This window comes from Xiphophorus hellerii, chromosome 7 (assembly GCF_003331165.1).
Source record: "Xiphophorus hellerii strain 12219 chromosome 7, Xiphophorus_hellerii-4.1, whole genome shotgun sequence".
Classification (NCBI taxonomy): Eukaryota; Metazoa; Chordata; class Actinopteri; order Cyprinodontiformes; family Poeciliidae; genus Xiphophorus; species Xiphophorus hellerii.
In genome coordinates, this window is record NC_045678.1 from 26161177 (window position 1) to 26184579 (window position 23403).

At 36.4% G+C, this 23403-nt stretch overlaps 1 protein-coding gene across 1 annotated transcript in view; it reads left to right on the forward strand.

The window, feature by feature from the left end:
- Window positions 1-15535, forward strand: part of ramp1 (receptor activity modifying protein 1) — a 55067-nt gene extending 39532 nt beyond the window's left edge. The window contains exon 3 of the mRNA XM_032566880.1: window positions 14157-15535. Coding sequence (XP_032422771.1) covers window positions 14157-14412 — 256 coding nt within the window. The 3' untranslated portion in view covers window positions 14413-15535. The remainder of the gene's footprint in view (window positions 1-14156) is intronic.
- The last annotated feature ends 7868 nt before the right edge of the window (window positions 15536-23403 follow it).

Genomic DNA, 23403 nt, shown 5'->3' on the forward strand with positions numbered 1-23403 from the left:
AAATTAAAAATCAAATTTGTAACACAGGAATGTGGACATAATGGAAAGTATATTTAATACTCGCTTAAAGGTTGATATATTCAAATGGTACTTTTAATCTAACAATCAAGTCTCATCTAAATGCATGTCCTAATTTATTGAATATGACTGGACATTCAGCTACAACAGAATGCGAGCGAACCCATATTAAGTCTGTGCTTTATAGATTTTTGTGTTTCATAGTTTTGTGAATACGCCACCTTTATAAAACACTCCAGATCCCTCTCTCCAGATCACTGTTTTCAGGTAAATTTATTGTTTTGTTTAATTAAAATGTAATTTTTGCAAAGTCCCTCATGATGACATTTGTTGTGAAATGGCGCTTTAATAATAAGTTTTTGTAGAAAAGTGATTATTTCTGACAGCCTTAAATGCAGCTAAAGTAAATCCTTCCAACCATTACCATAGCGGAAAATGAAATACAAAATGAGACACATGATAAAATGAAATTGTTCATTTGTGATGCAATTATGCTTCGGTTTTACTGTGTTTTAGCTTTGATAAGGGTTTTTTTTATGTTTTACTTGCAGGAAATGGTTTATAAAACTGGGACAAACTGTTCTGTCGAAGTGTTTCTCCAATTTGTGTTTGAGCAGTTTGCTCAGTATGTTTACAGCTTGTTGCACAGCTAACATTTAGTCTATAATTTTTTATTTTATTACCCTAAACTTAATGCTTGCCCATTTTAGTATCGATCCTCTTTACTGTGTTATGAGGTCATTTGAAGCAGTAATCTCTGTGATTCAAATAATAAATCATGCCATTTCAGATAGACACACAATTTCTACTGGACTACCTGTCTTTACTTGAGGATCTTTGGCTCCAGTTCCTGCCAATCTTCCTGCTTAGTGCTTTCATTGAAGGAAAGGGGCCCATGAAAGTCAGATTTCGGCAGTCTTGCCTGAGCAGCTGACGTTTTGATATGTCTGCTTGAATCCATGATAGCTTTGATCTAAGGGTTCCTTTATTATTTCATTTCCATACATGAATTTCTTATCTTCAGCAGAGAAAAATCTTCATCTTGATGTCCCGAGGCAATCGTCATAAGAGCCGGTTTCATCTTGACATTTGACGGTTGAGATGGTGACAGAAATTAATAAAAAGGATGAAGACCACGACATTTTCTGAGCTGATTGACCTTCCTGTCTTGAATCGATGTTAAAGAGTCAGTTTGGATTTTTCGGTTAAGTGACTTTCACCACAGTTTGGTATATTTGGTATATTATATTTACCTTACCAGAATGTCTGAGATTAGTCAAGAAATTAATAAGTGACTGCCATTTAAAGAGCTACTAGGTGATAACTTTATGAAGTGGATGATAAAACCAAAAGTGTTGAGGTCAAACATTTTCAGGAATCAAACTATTTTTGCCTGTTCATTTTCCAGACTGCAAGATGCTCCAGAGTATACTTTTATATGAGTCGCATTAGTCAAAAAATATGTCATAAAGAGGAGAAAAAACAAGTTGCGCTGGATTATAAGTCACATTCATTCAGAAATTGTCAAACATGTGGGGGACATTATCCATCAACCAAAACATGTGTCATGAAGAGGAAAGATGTACATCAGTTGCACCTGTCTAAAATAAGTCGTGAAACCAGCCAAACTATGGAAGAAATGTGACTTATTGGTACCAATTTCCATAATCCATGTTTTCTTCAATAAATACATTAAGGAAGATTTATTCACACTACATGGTAATGAAGTGTGTAAAAAATGAAATGCAAAACCAAGGAAAATACTTAAATCTGTCAATATTCAGAAAGTAATTCTGTCCACATTTAAAAGTGCCACATAAGGAAGTTAAAAGAACATCGTTTCACAATAAAGCAACCAATAAGATTATCAGCTCCTCACAATACTAATGACAAAGGAGTCAAAAGAAAAGTCTGAAAAGTTCCTCAAAGGACAAGGACCATGCAGAGAATTTTAAATAGATACGCAGTTAAAATAAACAGTTTTTTCAGTGGAAACAATAAAAAATGCATCGAGACGCAAAGACAATTTTGCCTGTCCTCTATGCAAGACTCCACCGCTGAAGAAAAATCATGTTAGATCATTTGACAAATCAACAAAATACTGAGAAGAATATGATCTGGTCAGATGAGACCGACATAAAACGCTCTGTCTTTGCACACACTCTTATTAGAGGGGGAATGAGGTTGCACACACTTTTGGAGTTTAGCATATCATACTGACAGCCAGACCTGATGTAGCTTAAGGAATGACATTCTTAACAAGGATTTTAGGATAAAACTGAGCAAGCAAGACAGTGATACCAAAAATACAACCAAGGAAACTCTCACTACTAATTCTCCACACAGAAAAAAACACAAAGTTATTCAACAACATTTCACTAAATGGGTTGGTAATTAATCCCAAAGCCAGGTCATGTTATTTCATAGATAGATCGAAGATTAAGTTGGATTGTTATGGCAAAAATAATTATATTTAATTAGAACATCATTATGTACCTACTATAATGCCATATTTTAAATGTTATTAGATTTTTCCAAAGTTTTAAAAGCTTTTGTGAGATAGTGTCATAGTTAGATGACCAGTATTGCTTCAAGTCTGGAGTCAGCACGGTAGCATAGGCTAGAGATGCAGAACACAGTGCAATAACGAATCCAAATGCCGATATTTTGTTTTTCAGTAATACTAATTGTCTCCTTGGCCTCAGTACTCCAGGCTCTCAGTAAAAATAACTCCACTCCTTTGTTTTCAGGCTGTGTTATTGTTAAGGGGTATTTTGGTCAATCAGTCATGCATGCTGTCAGCCGTCTCGAATAATTTAAAAACCCTCGTGGTGAGTGAATTCACATCAGGTTACTCGTGAAGCCGGGCCAGAGAACATCTAGTGAGCTAAGTAGTGTTGAAAGCTTACAGAAGCTCGTGTCTCTGTGGAGCTGTATGAATTAAGAGGCTGATTACTGGGTGATTAGGAATGGATTGCTGCGTGTTTTTATAACTAATGACTGGATAATATCCAGCTTTGCTCCGACTGCTACGCACTTGGAGCTGTTATGCAATAAACTCTGATGAAATTAGGACAAGGATCGTAGGAATAGAGAGAGATGGATGGATAGGCATCTTAGTTTCTTTAAAAAAATGTACTTATTTCTGAAAACAAGCAGCTTCTTTCTTTTTTCTTTTCTCCTGGAACACATTCGTTACAAAATCTATACAGTCATGCCACTACAAAGCTGCATTCCTTCTGTCTTTAATCCTTAAGAAAACAGAACAATTTAATCTCTTCTTGCAAAAACAGCTCAAAGTCTAAATCTTTTTAATCCTCCTCATCTATATTGTTTATTCCTAATGTGCAGACTTTTCTTCATTACTTAAATCTAACTTCAAACTAAATCTTACAGGATGTTTTTCCCTTAACTGAGCCTTATCTAGTAGTCAGACTTCACATTAATACAGCAAAGAAATGAAAGGTTTTCTTTATTGTGTTGCAAACTTTAATGTGGGAGTTTTTCTTTTTCTCTTAAACTTTTTGTTTAACTTTTCATCAACTACTATACAGAATATTTTAACATAAACGCGATAAACATCTAAATAATACAATATTTATCCTTGTATATTCAGGCTCTTTGCAAGTTTTACAATATAGACATAATGTGGGCTAGTAATTATTTTATTTTCAGCTTCCTTCAGAACGTAACGTCTTGCATGTTTTTCATGTTTTAAGCAGACACTCCAAGATAATCATTTGAATGAGAAATGTCAGACGTTGGCTGGTAAATGATGCCATACATTGCTCTATTTTGTGCACATATTTTGGCAATATATATACTTTTAGTTTGCTTGTTTACATTACTGTTTATGAAAAAAGCACTTAAGACAAACACATTTTGAATATTGAAATGGAATATTGCTTAATAGTTAAGTCCAAATGGTTCACAGACATCTAGGCTGAAACTCATATTTCCATATTTGGTTTAAAACTGAGATTTGTTTGTATGTATGTTTGTTTTTGTTGATATTTTCCAGAAGACATAATATGGACCAGTTTTAGCAGCAATTGAGATGGATTAAAAAAGTAAACTGTATCTGGATCTCAGGACGTTTTACCAAGTCAGAACAGAACAGCATGTCCTCAATTGAGCAAACCACAAACCATGGTTTTATAGTTGTAAGTGAACTGATGACATTGTTTTATAGCAACAACTTAAACTCCCATTTATCATAGTGTATGCCTCAGAGATGGTCTGTCAGCACTGCCTCCTCTCAAATACAAATAACTTCAGTCTCTGGAATGTTCCTCAGTTCTGTTTGGAAATTTATGCTCAACATCTGACAATTTTATTTTTTATGAAAATGAACAGAACATTGTCTCCCATGATATATAAAAAAAACAATCCACAAAGTTGTGCTACTGGAATTCTGAAAGAGATGTTAGATTGAAATGTGGGTAATTTCCGTTGTCAGTATTCTTTACCTTTTGCCTCTCAAACAAAAAAAGATGAGGATGCCAATTAACATCTTCATCATGGAGAAATTTTTAGTATATTCACAGATATATTGATCCAACAGGGATACAGGAACCATCAGGCATTTACAATCCTTTTGGTTTCCGATGAGATGAAAAAGTCTCTGTTATCATATTTTTCTAAATAGATTTCACGACCTGAAAGGAAATAAGTCTTGGCTTACAGAAATGCTGCCCTGCTTTTGACTGCTTTGCAAATATTAAGCCTTCTTTTGGTACTTTGGAGAACAGCAATAGCAGTTATTATGGTTTACCAAGTTAAAACTATTACGAGGTTCTAGTCTAACAATGAGAAATTAGAGAGAATAAACATTTACCCTGTGAAGCATAAATCTAGACTCACTCTGCGTAGACTGCATGAACTTAGTCACAAAAACATTTTTATGACCTTGGTAAACAAATTAAATTAAGCTAAAGCAATTTATAAAAACACCAGTACTCTATTCAAAAGTGATAATATTTATCATTATGGCAGTGAAAAACTATGTGACTGTGTGGCCAGTAAGATAAAACAAATAATTAAAAAACAGCTTCACCACATAAAACACACAACTATTAAACTTCATGGAGGATTTTTATCACATTTGTTTTTTATGTTGGAGAGAAAGTGACACGCATACGCACACAGAGACAGGAAAGAAAAATAGTTGCAGAAGTAAGCAGAATACCAAAGTACCAATATAAAGAACATTTTATTTGATTTGCTTTGCAGTGACAGTTTGGCCTAGTTTTTGTTGGATTTCCTTGGTATGAGATGAAGGCGTCTCTCCATTTATTCTTTAAATTGATCTCTCCAAGCAACCACAGATAAACTCTCTCTGCTCTGAATGCGAGTAATGAAGACGTGTTCTGAAAGAGGGAATCTGTTAGAATGCTCTGTTTTTGTCTGTCAAAGAGCTCTGACAAATCACATTTGTAGACTCAAACATGTGATACATGTAAAATCGGGGCTCTTTATGCCGTGTTATAGAACATTATTAATTTTTAGCCTTAGTACCCAAAGCAAGAGTCGTGTCCACATTCTTGTCATGAAGTCAAACTTCTTTCCAGTGCAGACTGGAAAGAAATGATTCGTCACAATCAATCCTGAGGTGTAGTTGTGTAGTGAAGGGTGTTTTTTCAGATGATGTGGTTTCTGTTGGGGTCGTCAAACTATGACCTTCAAGGTGCACTTGAGCAGCAAAGATGGATTGCTCACTTGATGGTATTGAGAGTGGAAGATGGATAGACAGATTGTGAGACTTTTCTGCAGTAAAGGAGATGCTGCTCTGTTGGTGAGAAATGAGCTGAACTGAAAAGCAAACTCGTCTCCCCTTGCACCCTCACCTGTCATGAAGACATATGGATCATGACCAAGATGTCAGATAAAAAGGGCTAAAATCAGAAATCCTAGGCTGAGCTCGAAGATAGAGTGAGGATGTCTCTCGTAAATGAGATCTTGGATCTCAATGAGACAACCTGTATGATTAAAGGTCAAATAAATCAACTCTCCTAGAGACTAATGAGACGGGAGTCGGCCAAGTTGGCTTGGCGAGCCAAATAGGAACCTGTAAACTCCCATAAACAAAGAGTAAGACATTGGGAATTGCAGAGTGAAGGCTTGGTAACTAAATTTTCAGTCTATTCAGTAGATTATTTAGCAATATTTTATTCATTTGTTTTTGTGTTAAATAAAAATGTAAAGTTTGATTAATACATTGCACAAAAGTAAGAATCCATGGTTGGTAGGTAAGTAGGTGGAAATCCATTTAATGGAGTGTAAGCAAAACATAAACCAAGCTGCTGTAAGATATTTTAGTGAACTCTTTATTTATCGTGGCGCTGTGTATTGAAAATCTTGTAGCAATGTTATAATAATTATACTGATGCAAAATTTCACTTCCAGAGGAAAGATGTCTGATTTATCTGCACATATTTATTATATTACACTGATTTTCCTTCATTTTTGCTGAACTTTTTAACCTCCATGTTGCTAACATGTTGACATAAGTGTCCCCCTTGTCCTTGTCTGCTAAAATGTCCCCATACTATAAAACCACCAAAATACTGATAAACTAGGAAAAATCTGAAAAGAAAAATACGTTTATTTGCAAAAATCTGCTGATGCGGGAGGAATCTGAAGGTCAGCGATATGTTAGAGTCCCTTTTAATCAAAGCTGCTGTGCCTGTCGTTTAAAGTGAAACCACAAACTTTGCTGAACTTGCATTATCCTGCACTGAAGAAAGGATGAGTTCTTCAGACCTGGCACAGATATCACCAGATGTAACCTGAAGCTGATGAGGAGAGTGGCAGCTCAATGCAGAGGGGCCTGAAAGTCAGGCTCTGTCAGTGAATTGGAATATATTTGAAAAGTTATTTTATTCCAGTAACTCAAGTTACAAATTGAACATTTTACATAGTTTAATTACAAACAGACTGATATTTTCAAGCCTTTATTTTTTGTTAAGTTATGATGATTTAACCATAACCTTTATAATTGCAGACACATTTAAAACAGAAATGTCAGCTTCATAAAAAGAATGTTTAATACCTTCTTAAAGGTTGCTATTTTCACCAGATTGTTTTCATCCTTCAGATGAGTTGCATCAGAACTTAGGTTTCTCGTTTATTGAATATGGACTACATACAAAGTCTTTCGCAAGTTTCTAAGCCCCCGAAACTTTTTAAATGGTCACAATTAGACTAAGACCAAGAGTTAGTTTGATTTTGTTAAATCAGAGTAATGTAACAGCTCCTCTAAAAACACAATGTCAGAAAAACACTTACCATTTTGTAAGAAATATTTAATTTGCGGTTTATGTTAGAGACAAAGACAACATCTTTCAATGACTGAAAATAACATGTATACACAAAAATCTGAAAATCTTGTCATGCATTTGTATTTGGCCTCCCTAAGTTGATATTATAGCCAAGTTATGTCATATATTTTTGACTAGATTCAAAATTAGAAAATTAAATATTACATCACATGAATACTGATCTAAGCTTTTCTATTGTATCTCTGATTGCATGTTTGGGGTTATTGTTTGACTGGAAGGTGAACCTCCACCCTTTTCCACCCTTTTTTCAGCTCCTATCAGGTTTTCTTCTGGGATTACCTGAATTTAGCTCCATCCACTTTCACATGAACTCTGACTAAAACTTCTCTTTTCCTGTTGAAAAAAAAGCTTGTCCACTGAATGATGCTACAACCACCATGTTTTTATATAGTTGATGACAAGTGAAAAGAGCAAAGTGCAGTTTTAGTTTTGTGCTGCACATTGAGTTTTTTCTACAGGTCAAATGCTTCAAATTGGTCTCATCTGACCAGAACGCTCTCTGCCACATGTTTGCTCTGTCCCCTGCATGACCTGTGGCAAACTGCAGCACTTCTGAAGGATTTCTCCCACTTTTTGTCACTTCCGAAAATAGCCCATATTTTTTGGAGCATATGACTTAGTGTGGATTCACACCAGCCCTCATTTGTCCAGAAAGGACAAAGTGCGAGTGTGCAATCAAATTGGTGAGGACCAAAAACAACTCTTTTGCCAAAGTCAAAAGAAAAATCCTAAACCACTAAATTCTGACACCACTCCATTTATGTTTACATTTCATGATGAAGGAAGTTGAGCTCATGTTTTTTTCAGACGTTTTTGTGTCATTTTCTTTTGTTGTTCTTGGTGCAGCGCCACCACAGGCGAGAAGTGGAAAAGGTTTCTCTAAAGGTTTGGATCTTTTAACACAGTGCTCTGTGAAAGCAAACATTTAACAAATGTTACAATGTTGGTCCCCAGTTGAACTACTGGACTATCAGGTGTGAAAATATCTGGATCTCTGAAGTGCTTCTTGGCCTCTTCTCCTCTCTGTAACCAGCCTGAGTGTGACGGCCCCTGCTGTGCGGTCCTGTGTGTGTGCTATGTGGTCCGTAAATTGTTTGTCAATTAAGGTCCTCAATTGTGGGAGGCGCTTCAGACTCCAACTCTGACTTTGGACCTAGATAGTAAATGCACCTTGCTACAAGTTCTGATACAAACAATAAAAAAATTTTCCACCCTAAAATCTACCAGGTCTCGGTAGGTTTCCAGTTATTTTTCCACTTTTAGATGGTGGATTGAAAAAACCTTGTATAAACTTCAAAACTACCTCAACCCTGGAGTTTCCTTACTGTATTGTTTGCTCTTCATGAAGCTGTTTATTGGTTAATGTTCTCTAAAGAATCTCTTGTTCCTCCACAGGACAGTTGGATTTATACACATTTACTTATCAGCAACAGCTGATTTCCTTGGATTGTATTGAAGGATATCAGATTAAAGACACACATGACACACGTTTCAGATCCCTCCACCCCCTTCACAATTATATACTGCTTTCTGTTGATTTATTAAATAAATCCACCTGAAATACATAACATTTGTGTGTGTGTAATGTTACATAATGTGAGAAAGTGCAATATTTGAATATTGTTTCCAAGGTGCTGTACAGTAGTGTAATATTCTGGTTTTCACAAAATGCAAAAGGGAAATGAAAATATCAATAAAAGTAAATGGAGAACTGTGCAGGAATCACATTTATTATTTGTCCTGCTGTGGAGGTGATGGAGCCAAACATGCTGTATGAATCTGCTGCTTTATCTCTTTGTGTAATATAAAATTCAAGAAAAAAAGTGATGGAGCTTGAAATGTCCTTCTACAGATGTGTCTTAAAATACATTAATACCACGAGGATTTTAAAGAAAATTTAGATAAGCCTGGTAAATAAGTAAGAACAAGATTGAAGTGATTGGAAAAATGTTTTGTTAGTTAGGTAAGCTTATTTGTTCCTGCCTCAAGGCAAATAATAAAATAAAAGTAAAGTAGCTAAAGCTCCCTGTCTCCAGCCAATCCAAAGCAAGATGGCAAGGTTTTCAAAAGTTTGAAAGATGAACTCTTACTGGCTGAGAAAAACAGCAAACTAAAAACAGCTTTGGGGTATTTTAAAGAAACACGGACGGCAGTGCTTTACTTCACAAAGAATAATGTTTAAATATTAATATTATAATAAATATTTTTAAAGTTTAGCACTGTTTTCCATCTTTTGGAGGATCCAGTCACAGATAAAAAATGTTAAACAATGCCACCATTAATGGTCTGGTGAGTTTTAAAGCTTTTTAATTATACGGTAACTTTAATTAAATTAAAGCACAATTTTTCTGCAGAAGAAATAGAAGTATTACAATATTTGGACAGAGTTTGGACTATTTCACATAAAACTTTCTTCAGAGTAACATTCTTTCATTTTATGTCTGTGATTTGGTTCATATGGAAATACAAATAAAAATACTATAAATTATTTTTGATTAAAGATTAAATTTAGTACACTGGAAGCCAAAGGGCATCATTTTAGCCAAATATTGTTTGTTTGGAAGTTCTCCATTAACATCAAATTAATTGAAAATATTTCCATAGTCAGAACAAGCAACAATAAATTTTGTCATTTAGTTACTAAACAGGTTGATTTCAGGCTCTGTAATTTACCAGTGGACCTTAAGAGAATAAATTATTTGGACTGGAGATCAGGAAGTAGTTTCTCTTGGCATTAATGAGAACCGGAACAGTCATATCAGGTTATGTACTCAAACTGGAAAATCTTTGTGGATGGGTATGCATGTGTGAAATTACATGAATCTTTAATCCTCCTGTTGCTGCTCCTGTTAAAAGACTTTGGTGCCTCCTGACCCACTTCTCTTGTAGGGGGTATCTTATCAGATGTTCCACTTTATTATAATAAACAAAAGGACAATTAGCATATTTCTGCTGTTAAAAATAATTAGAAGAATCATCCCTGAGGGCTGATGTTGTCGAAGCTCCGAAAACACAACAGGGCTTGACTTTTTAATTGTTCACTGGTTGCAGTCTGGTAACGGTTTGACGACTAAATCATAAGAGATTCACCTTTTTAAGTTCGACAACAATCCCTTCAGTTCATTTAGCACTAGTTGATAAACTAATGTGAATGTGCAACAGTAAAATCCTGTGTGAAGCAGCTGTGATTGCAACTTGAAGGTTTTTCAAACTAACTCTGCTACAGGTATGAAACTGCTAGACATGACAGTGAAAACTGACATTTTTGCGGTTTTATTCCTAACATTTGTTGCCTTCACTCAATGTTAGAACACCTGCTGCGATGTCAAAGCAGCCTCATGCAAAAACATGAGACTTCAGTGTTTTTTACATAGGGATAGCCAGACTAAACGCCCAACTAGCAGCATGGTGGGACCCCAGAGATGTTCGCCGGTCTGTATGTAATTTTCAAGAGAGCTTTAACATGGCTGAATTTAATCTGCTTAAAATTTAATATGAGTCTGAGGTTATAGGGAGGGCAGAATAATACAAACAACTAGAATGTGCGGTTATTCTCTGTAAAGGCCGTTCCCAAATGGCGTCTTAGTTTTCTAGGTGTAAAAATGTGACATATTGAAAAGCAGTGGAGAATATAAGATGGACGCCAGGAGTGTTGTATGCATGTGGATGCAAGTGAATTGAGAATAAGAATTATTTATCTGAACTGCACTGTGAAACTTTATAACAGAGGAGATAACGGTGTCTGTTGGCAGTCTGTGTGAATAACTCGACTCACCAACAGTTTGCAATAATAAATGCTGCACTTCTCGTCATAAAGCATCATTATTTTTTGATAAACACCACATGTATCTGGTATTTGTCATTTGACTTGTCTTCTTCAGCTAGCTGCCTTTGTGAGTGTGTCTGTATGCTATAAGGGAGCAGTCCGGAATCAGTTCTTCAGTTAATGGAGAGCCTTTTCTTCACTATCAAGGTTTTACTTATTCACTTTGTGCTTCTCAGTTAACAGATCAAATTACTCAGGATGCAGTTTGTCTGCCTAATTCAGACTAATCTGCTCAATATCTTTTATAAGATAAAAGATATTATTTATCATTACCACATTTATTTAAGCCAGCCATCTCCTTTTTTATTTTTGATTTGTATCTTTCTTAGTTTTTCTGCTTGCCTGCTTTTAGACTGAAATGATTTTCTTGTTCTTTTCTTTTTATTTTACACAATTTGCATGTTGAGTGTTTTAATTTATTTCCTTTAGAAATAGAATGCCTGGCTTGAAGCTTCCAATTTTTCAAATTAGGTCCCTTATGCCTTAGACTAAGTTTACAGTCTATGACAGAAGAATGCACATATAAATTTTGCATCATGTTTTAAAATGGAGATTCAGTTTTCAGCATGTAGTCAGATGAGCTGCTAGCAGCTCTCTATACCTGCAATTTAAATACATCATTTTATTTGAAATATGTTTTTTTTTTTTTTTTTACTCCTGTTGATTTATATGACAGTCCTTGACTCATTAAATCTCTTCTATTAGATTTAAAGAAGGCCAAAAGGAGTTTAAAACATAGAACTGCTTCGTCTATTTTCTATCATCATTCCACATCCCAAAAGGTGTTATCTGGTCAGGTTGACTGGAGGAATGTCTCTTTGAGAATTGAAACTGAGTACCCAGAGGAACTTGGACCTAATGCCTCTGCTTGAGTGAGAAAAACTAGTCGGCAATAACATGTCTGTGTCAATTAGTGGCCTCAGCAGACTCTCACAGCACTGATCAAAGAGGAAACTATCAGACGTGATTGTAGATGTTGTAGACTTCATTTGGCATGCTTCCTTCCCACACAGTTTACAAGTTGAAGGGATAGAAAGACAACAGTAAGCTCCATTTGCTCGATTGGCTACACATTTATGCCCACTGCTAAAACTATCTATGAATCCACCAAGATATTGAGAGTTACCACATTGACCTTTGGTATTCGTAGGAGTAAGAGACTGCAATCATCTGTGAATAGCTAAAATCCATGAATACTTGAGACCCTTCTAGGAATGCTTATTATTTTAATCGATCAAACACCAAATATACCTTAAGATGCAATAATGCACTCTGCTGAGACCATCCAGCATAACCGCAGAAGCGAATGTCTACAGTCTTCCTTATCTCGTTCTTCATGGTACAGCCAATCAGATCAAAAGAAAATAAATAGCGCTCATCGATTAGCTGTTTTGCAAATATCAATAAATAGCATTTTAAGTAGCATTGCACCTTTCATCTCCCTAAGCTGCACTTTCTTTTAAATATTTTAGATATGTTGTTAAAAAAAAATCCACATATTGGCAAATATTCTGCAAATAGTTTGGGTTTATGTTCAACAAAAAAATCACCACAAATAGGTGGGGGACCAATGTATATTTAATTTCTTTCTGTGAATAATAAAGTATGCGTCAGCTGAACTTTGCCAACTCCTTGTGCAACAACAAAATCAGCTGACACTGAAAAGGAGGATTGTATACTGCTAATCCATCCATCTTTTGTTTTCTTTATCTGCTTGTTCATCTGAGATCAATGGGAGGCTGGTGTGTATTTACAATGGTCACTGGGCAGAAACTTTGGTACAACTGAGACAACCACACACACACACACACACCCACCCACACCCCCCCACACACACACACACCTGCACACCCCCACCTAAGAGCAATATAAAAAGATTAATTAACCTAACATTCATATTTTTGGAGAAAGACCCAGTGAGAACCCAGACATGCAAATTTTAGGTCAATTTCTTTGCATATTTCATAATTATTGCTCTTTTACGCTTTTTAAAGGTCTGTAATCTAATTATGTAGATATTTTATCAGCAATAAATGCAAAAGTACAGATTTTATCTTAATCTCCATAACCGAACTAACTCTCCCATATGGCTGTAGGATAACGCTAAAGCCAGGTGTCTGACATGAATGCCGGTCATAAACACAAATTCTCTTTGCTTGAGCAGACTTCATAGTAAAATGAGTGTTTGACACAAATTATATAGGGCAATGCATTGAGTCCTTCAGTGAACTGTGTGTAGAAACACAAATACACACATAAACTCACAAAGTTGCCACACTGTCAGGTTGAATTTGATCCTAACCTTAGCTACATGGGGTGAACTGGTAACCAAGGGCATCTCTCTTTGTTCATGCCTCCTGTCTCGACTCCGCTGTGTCTTCTTTCCATTCGTGACTCGGAAACACCCCCTCAGACCGCGGCGCTCATTAGACCAGCAGCAGGACCAGAATTCATTCATTTTCTCTCTCTCTCTTTCTCTACCACAACTGATTTGTAAAGCTTCAAGGAAACAGCAGAAGAAAGACGTAAGCACCCAGACGGAGTGAACCCACCACCTGAAGCTGCACACAATGCTCTATTGTGCTGGTACCATGCCAAACAGCCTTCAGCTGTTGTTGCATAAAAAATGACCTAATGCTGGGGTGCATCAACAAAAGATGTTAGTCTTTACTAGAACATCTTAAATCTGAGCTTTGTAGCTCAAATCAAACTTCAAAGTGTAAATTCTTAGCTTGAGAAACATGAACCTGATGGATTACATACTAATGATGGAAGTCACTTGTAGAAGGCATCCAGAGGCAATATTACCCAACTCTGCAGTTCTCTTAAGGAATGTTAAGTATTTTAGAAATATCCTACTTGTCTTATGGCAAACTGTACATAATCTGCGCTCTTGGAGAGCAAATGGTAAGAAAATGTATTTATTTTCTTCAGTATGTGACTGGTTTGCTTTGTGTGTTTCTACCTTGCAGATTCTATGAAGCTCTAACAAACTGCACACACCTGTTGGCAATGAACATGAGCTGTTACTGGCCCAATCAAATGGTGGACGCGTTCTTCATCCAGGTCCACAGGCACTACTTCCATGACTGCTCAGTGTCTGGACGACGACTCAGGGATCCTCCAAACCGCATTTTGGGTCCTTTCATTGTGGTTCCCATCCTGGTCACCTTCCTCATGACGGCCCTGGTGGTGTGGAGGAGCAAGCGCAGCGAGGGGATTGTTTAATAAAGGGAACAGTTGAGGGCTGGCGTTACAAGTCAAAACATGCTTTTTACCCCCGAGGTAACACTAGTGTCGGTGTTGGGGACAGGGTTATGTTAGAAGGAAAAGATGAACTCCAGACCCTAAAAATAGGTTCCACTTCATGGATCTGTGAAGACATTAACATCCATTACATTTTTGTTTCATCTTCAAAGATTGGAGTCATTTCTTGGGTTTACTGAGCACCTTTTGCTGCAATGTTCTCTTGGATCTGGACCAGAAAACTGACTGGTGATAGTATATTGTACATAAAACTATTTTGTTCTGTCAGGAACTGCTCAAAAGGCTGCGGGATGTGATTGTACAAACATTAAACAAGTGCTTTCAACAACAAACGAACAGACAATTAAAAGCTCTGACAGGAAACCCACAAATATTCTCGTCCTTACATGTATACATACACTGTACCTAAACTGTAGTATGTACAGCTTTGTGATTATTGTGTCATGATTTTGTTGCATTTAATGTATTTTATCTACACTACCAGTTCTCCTCAAATCAAGACAGAGAACGGTGAAGCAGAAGCTCGGTTCAGGTAACAGGAAGCACGTTTTGGAAAATATCGTCAAACTCCAGCTTACTTTTTAAGAACTTCCACAGATATAGCCATAAAAATTACAATAGGTTAAACAGTGGGCAGATGATATTGGAAAACACAACTCCAGATAAAAAGAAGATTCAAAGCAGTGGGTAACTTTAAGTTAGCCAACGCACAACGCTCCTGAGCATCGTCATTGCCCAAAGCACAGTTTGTGAATCATGAACCTTGGGTTTCTATTGATTTATGATCTCTCGGTGTAGTAGAGTGTGCCGTGTGAACTTGTCCTTCATTGATATTTTCAAATGCTCTTTTTCCTTTATAAATTCATTGACCTGTAACCTGCCTGTCAGCAAAACACACTTTGAGATACTCCCACAGTTTGTACTTTGTGCCAAAACCTCTTGAAGAAAAGAGAGAGCCATGTTTGTTATGAAACAAAAATATATAACGTATTCTGTTGGAATGACTTTCACTGATTGATTCTGAAATCTGTGATTGTGAAGAGATTTTCAATAAAATGTCTGAATAATGTGTTGAATACACACACCACAGACTCTCTGCTCTGATACAATTACAAAAGGGGTTTAGCGTGTGCAGGTTTTATTATGAATCTTGAATTCAAATCTTTTTGTGACTCAACAATGATGCACCTTAGTGGCCAGGAAGTTGCTAAAACTTAATGATGGGGCTCCAAATTTCTGACATTTCTTTTAGGATTGCAGAGAAAAATCTTTCTAGAAATTCATTTTACTCCTCAAACATTTGCAGGTAAGTTCAAGTCAACCCTGACTAATTAAAAGAGGAAATCCACTGCAGTTAGTATCTTGTTCACACTACTTGTTCAGTGTTTAAATGTATCAGTCTTAACATTTAAGATTATTTTTAAGTTAATTATGCAATGTATACAACAGGAGTTCAACAAAATCTGATGAATCCATCCACTCATTCATCCTTCACTTATGGAAAATTGGCATGAAAAATGTGTGGAGACTTTCACAAGTTTTTTTTAGCAAAAATATTCTCGCAAGGTTTACGTTTAATGTTTACCCAAAAAAGTGGTAATTGCTACATTTTGCAATTAGACTTTAGTACTTTTAGTTAAAAACACAGCAGTAAAGTGAGATTAGATTTTAGGAAGGAAGGTAATGGTGAGGCTAGTATGATGCTTAAATTGTTGGCAGAGATTATTTAGTAAATCAACTATATGCTGAGGGGTTTTTTCTAGGTAGAGAAATTATTTCTTTCTCCTGACAGGCTCCAGCAAGATTTAAATTTTCCAACTCGCTCCACTTTGGTGTTTTGACTGGTACTGGCGCACAAACTGGTGAAGGTCATTCCTTCACCTGCCAAGCATTTCCTTTTTTTTTTTACAAATAGCATAACCCAACTTCCAGAAGAGTTTTGTGAACCAAACTACAACCACAAAGATATCCTACCCCTAACCTCAAGATTTGCACTGTTGGGTAAAGGTAATCTTTGAGCCTTCCAGAAATGAAACTAGAGTCAGAAAATCATCAGATATTCCACTGGCTGTTATAGTGTTTGAAAAGCACTTGTTACCTTGTTACACACTGCTCTTACACAGAAAAAAGAAACAGAGACCACTTGAGTTCTTGCTAAGAATATTTTTATCCCTAACTTCTAAACAAAATCTCTTAGATACAAGGAAAAACACCACCAAACAAGTGGGCTCTTGTGGGCCATGTGGCTCCTCTATTTAAGGTAAACTCGGTCTCAACAACCGGACTACTGCAGGGCCTGCACAAAAGATCTATGCTTCCTGTTAGTAAGTCACAAATAATCCTAATAAAACATGCTACACTTTTTGATTGTATCATGTAAAAATGTCAAATTTTACAACTGGTGTTAATACTTGTTAATTGTAATAATGTAGGGTTTGAGGACCCAACTTCCAACCTTTGATATTGTTAAATTTTTTATCAACTCTGATGTCAAAGTTTGTAAAACTCTGAACTCAGATGTATGAGACAGATGAAGATTCACTGTCAGAAAGGCGGACTCTAACTGACCTTATTAAGAAGTTTATTCTCTCTGGTGAATAACTTATGAGGAACAAAGGGGACCTAAGGATAGTTAGACAGAGGCGAACACTGAAAATGAAGAACCGCTGATACCCAGACAGAAGCAATGGTCAGTCTGTGCAGTCATTAAATAACTATCAAACTCATTGAATGGGAAGAAATCAGAAAGATTAAGAATAAATATAACATTGATAGGGACTGTGTTAAATCTTTGTTAGAAAAGATTTCTATCCTTCATAATGGCTGGAAACCATCTCAGTTTGAGGTTAGAGAGAATTCAGGAGGTATTTCTCAGACTCAACAGACAAATGTAAAATTTAAAATTGCAGTTTTTCTAAGTTGGAGGGCAAGTTGCATTAAACTCTGTGAAACTGGATGATTGAAACTGTGGGCTACATTTCTATATGTATTTTCCCCTTATATTTATAATGCATATGTATAGTTCTCTATCATAAATGTCAGTCAGTACATTAGAAAATTATATGCATATACACAAACTCACTTTCTACTCCTGTCTTTGGCACAAATGCAAACAGAACCACCTACAGTTATTTGCATGCAAATGCATCGTTCTCCATTTACATACATCACGACATGGAAACTTCAATAAATACAGTCAGATTATTTAGAGGGGTTTCAGTATCCCTATGTGTAGGGACACTGAAGATTATCGCAAAGGAAAAGTGGAAGATAAAATGTTTTCCCACAATTCAAGCAGGATTAAACTGTAAGAACATGATAAAGACTGAGTCTGCTATTTTCAGTATCAAATCTGCCAGTCTGTTTAAATTAACACTAACTGAGCTCCTTAGTTACTGAATATGAAAAGCATTAACGTTACATTTTGTGGTGTAAAATAAATACTTTCTTTTTTTAGCAAAAAATGATGAACCTGTTTTACATTATTAGTTTTACTAAATTCAAGCTAACTAGCTGGCTCTCTTCAAAAGCAAAAGTTTTACTATCACATAACATTAAAGTATTTGTAAAATGTTTTAATTTAACAACTGAATGATTTTTGTTCAGGCATACTTCCTAAATGATATGTGACCTAAATCAGCTGAACTGTCCTTGTTACTTTTCACATACAGATTTTTGTCTGACTTTTCCTGTGCGTACAATCCCTGACAATATAATCCAGCAGGCATCAGTGCAAAATTGTCAACAAAATGCAAAAGTCACAATGCAAGACCAAAAGTCACAAAGGTTATGCTAAAATAGAAATAATGATAAACTTGCTAGGATAACTTCTCATTTAGCATTACTAGTACTTCTGTTGTGGCTCTTTGCTGTTGTGTTGTAGATTTTACATTTTCTTGACCCTTTTATTCCACAATGCACCTTACCAGTGGATTCTTTGTCAGGATAATAAAGACTTAGAGGAGTAGTTTGCTTTATATGTGGGGTTATTTGTTGAACCTGAAATATGAAAACCCCAAATAAACTTCCTAAGCTAAGAACATATAAAAACGAATACCAATACTGTTTAATTCAAAAGTTTCTTTCAGCCAGAGTTCATCCAGCCAATAGCTGTGCAGAGAGAATAAGCGAGAGGAAGAAAAGGTGGAAGAGCAATATCTGACGTCAGGACCTGCTCCAATCCTCCTCCTGTTGTCTCCTCATGTAGAAAACAGACAACATAATGCTATCCACAGATGTCTGTCGCTAATATTAGTCCATGTCATTTCCAATACTCAGAAGGCTGCTCCACTTTCTCCCATGTGGCTCTGGTGTATTTGTGTCTCTTTCAGTGTCCCAGAAGACCCTCGAGAAACATTTAAATCCACCAGCAGGCAGCCTGGGAGATAATACCTAACAAGGAGGGCAAATCGAGTAAATTAAATGACAAAGACCTTTATATCACTCCATTAAAACCAAGAAAGCTTGTTTTGCTGGGAATCTAATGTCATATAGAATCTAATGTCATATTCATGAATTATCAGGTACACAGGCGAAGAAGAGTGAAAAATGAGTAAAAATAAACTACCAGGCATGTAAATAGATTTGCATATGTCAAGGTGTGCATCCCCTGTTTACCTTATCATCATCATCATCATCATCATCATAGCTAGCAGCTACATCAGACCAGTCGTAGAGAGAGCTTCACTCTCTGAAGCTTTACAGTCGTCTGTCTCTAGAGACAGCGGCGGGGAGGGAAAAGATGGAGAATGTCAAGGAAAGTGCGCTGGTGGGTGGAAGGAAAGAAAAGGGAAGGATGTATAAGGGAAAAAATGAGAGCTCCATGATGGGAGGAAGCACCAGAAGCCTAATTAAGTGAAAGATGAAATTGTACTAAAAACAGGAAAAGCCCAAGACAAATATGAGAAGCGTATGACAGCACAACCCAGCAGATGTATTTACTCCTTCAGGATAATCATGGATGAGACATAAGGGATGGATTGGTTTATAAAGGAGCACAACTGTACATTTTCCCTCATGAAGAACTATTTTAAAATGTGACCTGGTCAGATGACTGAGCTGGAAGCAGGGAATACAATTCAATCAGCAAGCAGTGAAATAAGGAACCACCTGGATTTAACTAAACAAAATAAACTCTCCCAATGGGAAATATGATAATAATTAACATATTTTAGCTTGTAATAACCCTTTAAGCCTTAGCTTTAATACCTATCTAAATAACTAGTGATTTTGGAATTTCTTGTGTGTTCATCTCAAGTGTACATTCCCTTTGTATTTAGTAGAATTATATTTAAACTGCATTGCTAGGGCCACATAATGTTCCAAACCGTAATTATTTCTCCAAGGAGAAAAAATACTCAGAGTTAAAGCTTTGTAATTTCTTTGTGCTATGTGGATGAAAAAAATTGAAAGGACTCTTTTAACTTGGTTTTAGTTCAGTGATTATGTTCGAAAAACAACTGAGCTGCAGGTTTTCTGTAAGATGTGATAGTTTCAAATCCAACATAAAATGATTTTATTTGAGTCACAAATGTCAAAGAATGCAAAGTGTCAAAGTGGTAGTTACATAAGCATACTATATATTGACCCAAAACATTAAACTTTCTAGTATTACATCACCTAATGAACCAAAAAATATATATAAAATTTTTGGTTTAGATCACCATTCAGAGCCAAACAATTGAAAAATTGCAGATTTTTGTCACTTTGCTAATCAATTGCTGCATCAGAAGTTTCCACTGATAGTTTTTCGTTCTTTTACCTCCCGGGTAAACTATCAGTGGAATTATGTAGTGTTTCCACTCTTACATAGTTTTAGCAGTGGAGCAGCGGAGCCTTTTATTGGGACTAAACATCTGGGTAGCCCAGAGACAATAGCCTATTAGCGAGGTTAATGGGGTGGAAAACGCCTTCAGTTTGACAGGAAACATGCATATTGGACTCTAGAGCATTTGAAAAGGGTCTTTTTCTCTGATGAGCCATGACTTCGCCTGTTTGAAATTTAATGAGTGCATCATGATAATGCAAATGGCAGACAAAGTGAGGCTGCCATGAAACCGAGTGTTTGCCAGAGAAGCCTGTTGAGGCAGTGTCGTGATATGGGGTTGCGTAGGTGGGAAGTGTTAGGAAATGTTATCTTTCCAAAATTGTTTGGTCAGCTTATTACGATGCTTCTCTATCACATAAAATGATGAAGGAAGGTTTCTAAATCTCTCATTAAGACTGAGCGAGATGCAGCACCCTCTGTACCTTGTCGCACTGTCCTTCTGTTTTGTTGTTTAAAAAAAAGAGAACAGTGACAAAAGCCAGAGCGATAACACATTTACCCCCTATTGAATTATAAATTCTCCTTGTTGATGTGAACACCTGCTTCTGCAGAAACCCACTGAGACTACTTTGCCTATTAAAGCCAATTAGCATGGGAGCTACGCCTGAAAACTCAGGAGCTGCTTGCGAGGTTATTCGTGTAGGATGCAGTTGACAGCAAACTCTCAGTGGAAACAACATGGGCTCTTGAGAAGGATTGCAGACAAGGGAGATGTTTTACAGAGTTTTAACATCTCAGCTCTTCCATGAACAGTTTTACATTTCATGCAGTGTGAGAATGCAGACATTTTGAAATCATTAGAGGTAAAATAAGACATTGATGTGAGTAACCACACCACTCACTAATTGATCTGTGAAGAAAGACATGTTATTTGTAGCCGATCATTTAAGACAGAAAAAATAATCAAACCTACACAGAAAAATTAGGCTGCATCGCTGTTGCTAGGGAAAGTGAGTTCACCTAAATAGTTTGGATTTGTTTAAATATCACAGCCTGACAGCTGACAGCTCTGTTTTAGCAAGAAGTGAAGCTAAGCTGGTGCACAGAAAGATGCTGGGTATGAGCTGACTTCACTATAATGTTCATGTTTAGTGCATAATACTATTGTGGGTGGGCATCACGAGATATTAAATATGACAAAAGTTGCTCAAAAGTTTGTTTATTTGTATGCATAAAACAAAACAGTATGCATTTTATTTAGAAAATGTTAATGTTTTCACTATCTGGTCTTCTATCTCAGTCTAAAACATGCTGATTTGCATTAAAACATGGATGACTGGTAGTGCAGTTTGTGCGCATCAGTGATCGGGACTGCATTGTTTATCAGCTTTTATTGTTGCTCTGCTTCAACAAAGCAGAAAAGATGGAGGCTTATTTAATTACACCGTTTCTGTGTAAGTTGGCATGACTAAACGTATTATTGTTTGCAGTCTTCCAAGTTAATGTCGCAGCACACTGAAATGCCTCCCACAGCTGGAAACAGTGTGGGCAGCTTCTGAAGCACAATAAATGAAATAGCGAGGCACTTTACTCTTAGGCGCAGTGAGAGGCGTGCACGCAACACCACAGTCGACGTGCTTCTGTTCATTGACTGGGACAAACACTTGGACGGACGTGGACGTCTGACACGCCTGAATGTGGACATGTAAAGACATTTGCTGACGAAGCTTCAAAACACTGCGTTTCATCTCTTTTATATGTTCAAGTAAATAAATTCAGCTAGTGTGCGTGTGCGTGTATGTGGACTCTTGGTGAGAAAACCTGCATTAGATGTAGAACTGACAGCATGAAATTATGATCAGCAACAAATAGAAGGGTGTAAGTTTGATTTCACCAAAAGCAATCTCCGCTTTTATTGATCATCTGTCAGACTGACAGCCTAAGGAACGCCTAAGCGTAAAAAAACAACAAATGCTGTAAAAACTATTTGTAAACACTCACAGCAACACTTTTTAACTCAGCAGCTTTATTTTATATGCGTCAAAAATATAGAATAAAATAAAGTTGCCCTTTTTTGTTAAGGTCGCATTAATGAAAAATGCATTAAACACCACCAGCAGTACATATATGGGGCCTTGTAAAAGTACATGTACAAGCTTTGCACATCGTGCAAAGGGTGTACATTGTGTCAGATTATCTGCTGCAAATTTATGTTTTTTATTATTTTTTGATAGACCAAAACAAAGAGGTGAAGCGTATTACTGATAAGTAGGAAAGAAATTATGGTGTTTCAGCAAAATAAAACTATTAGTAAAACTATTTGTTGTTCACTATTAAAGCCAAAAACATGGAAGAAGGTGCTCTGGTCAGATGATGCCAAGATATATTTTTTGGCCAACATGCAAACCAGTATTTGACCGTGAACACAACTTCCCCTATAGTGAAGCACAGTGGTGACAGGATCATACTGTGGGGATGAGTTTCTTCACCAGAGACTTTAAATCTGGTCAAAGTTGATGGGAAGATGTATGAAGCTGAATACATGGCAGTTCTTGAAGAAAACTTGTATCAACACTGGAATAGACTTTGATCTCGAGGACAACCAACAGGACGACTATTAAAACATAGACAGAAAGTTTCAGATTAAGCTATTTGTTACAAATGGCCAAGTCAAAGTCTAAGTCTACATCAAATTAAGAATCTGTGGTAAGACTTGAAAGCTTTCAAAAATAACCAATGTTGTTATAAGTATGGGGAAGAAAATTCCCTTGAGAAGGAACTGACTTGGGAGGATGAGGAGCTGAATATGGTTACATTTTCATATTTTTATTTGTAAAAACAAAAACTGTTGAAAATCATTTATTATTTTCCTTCTACTTCACTATTATGTGCTACTTTGTGTTAGTTTATAACATAAAATCCCAATGAATGGATTGGAGTTTAGATGTTGCCATGGAGATCATAAACAAAAACTATTTTTCTGGTGGACATAGCTGTAAAAAAATCCAGCCTGTCTTCCCATTGTTGAGCATCAGCAGGATAAATAAATGGTGATGATGTTTTATACTCGGCTAATGGCTCTGACTCCAAGCACACCGCATTCCGTGCCTCTTCACTCTGACAATTTGGACATTTGCACCAACCCTTTACACAAAAAGCTAACCACCATTCTCTGCACATCATCG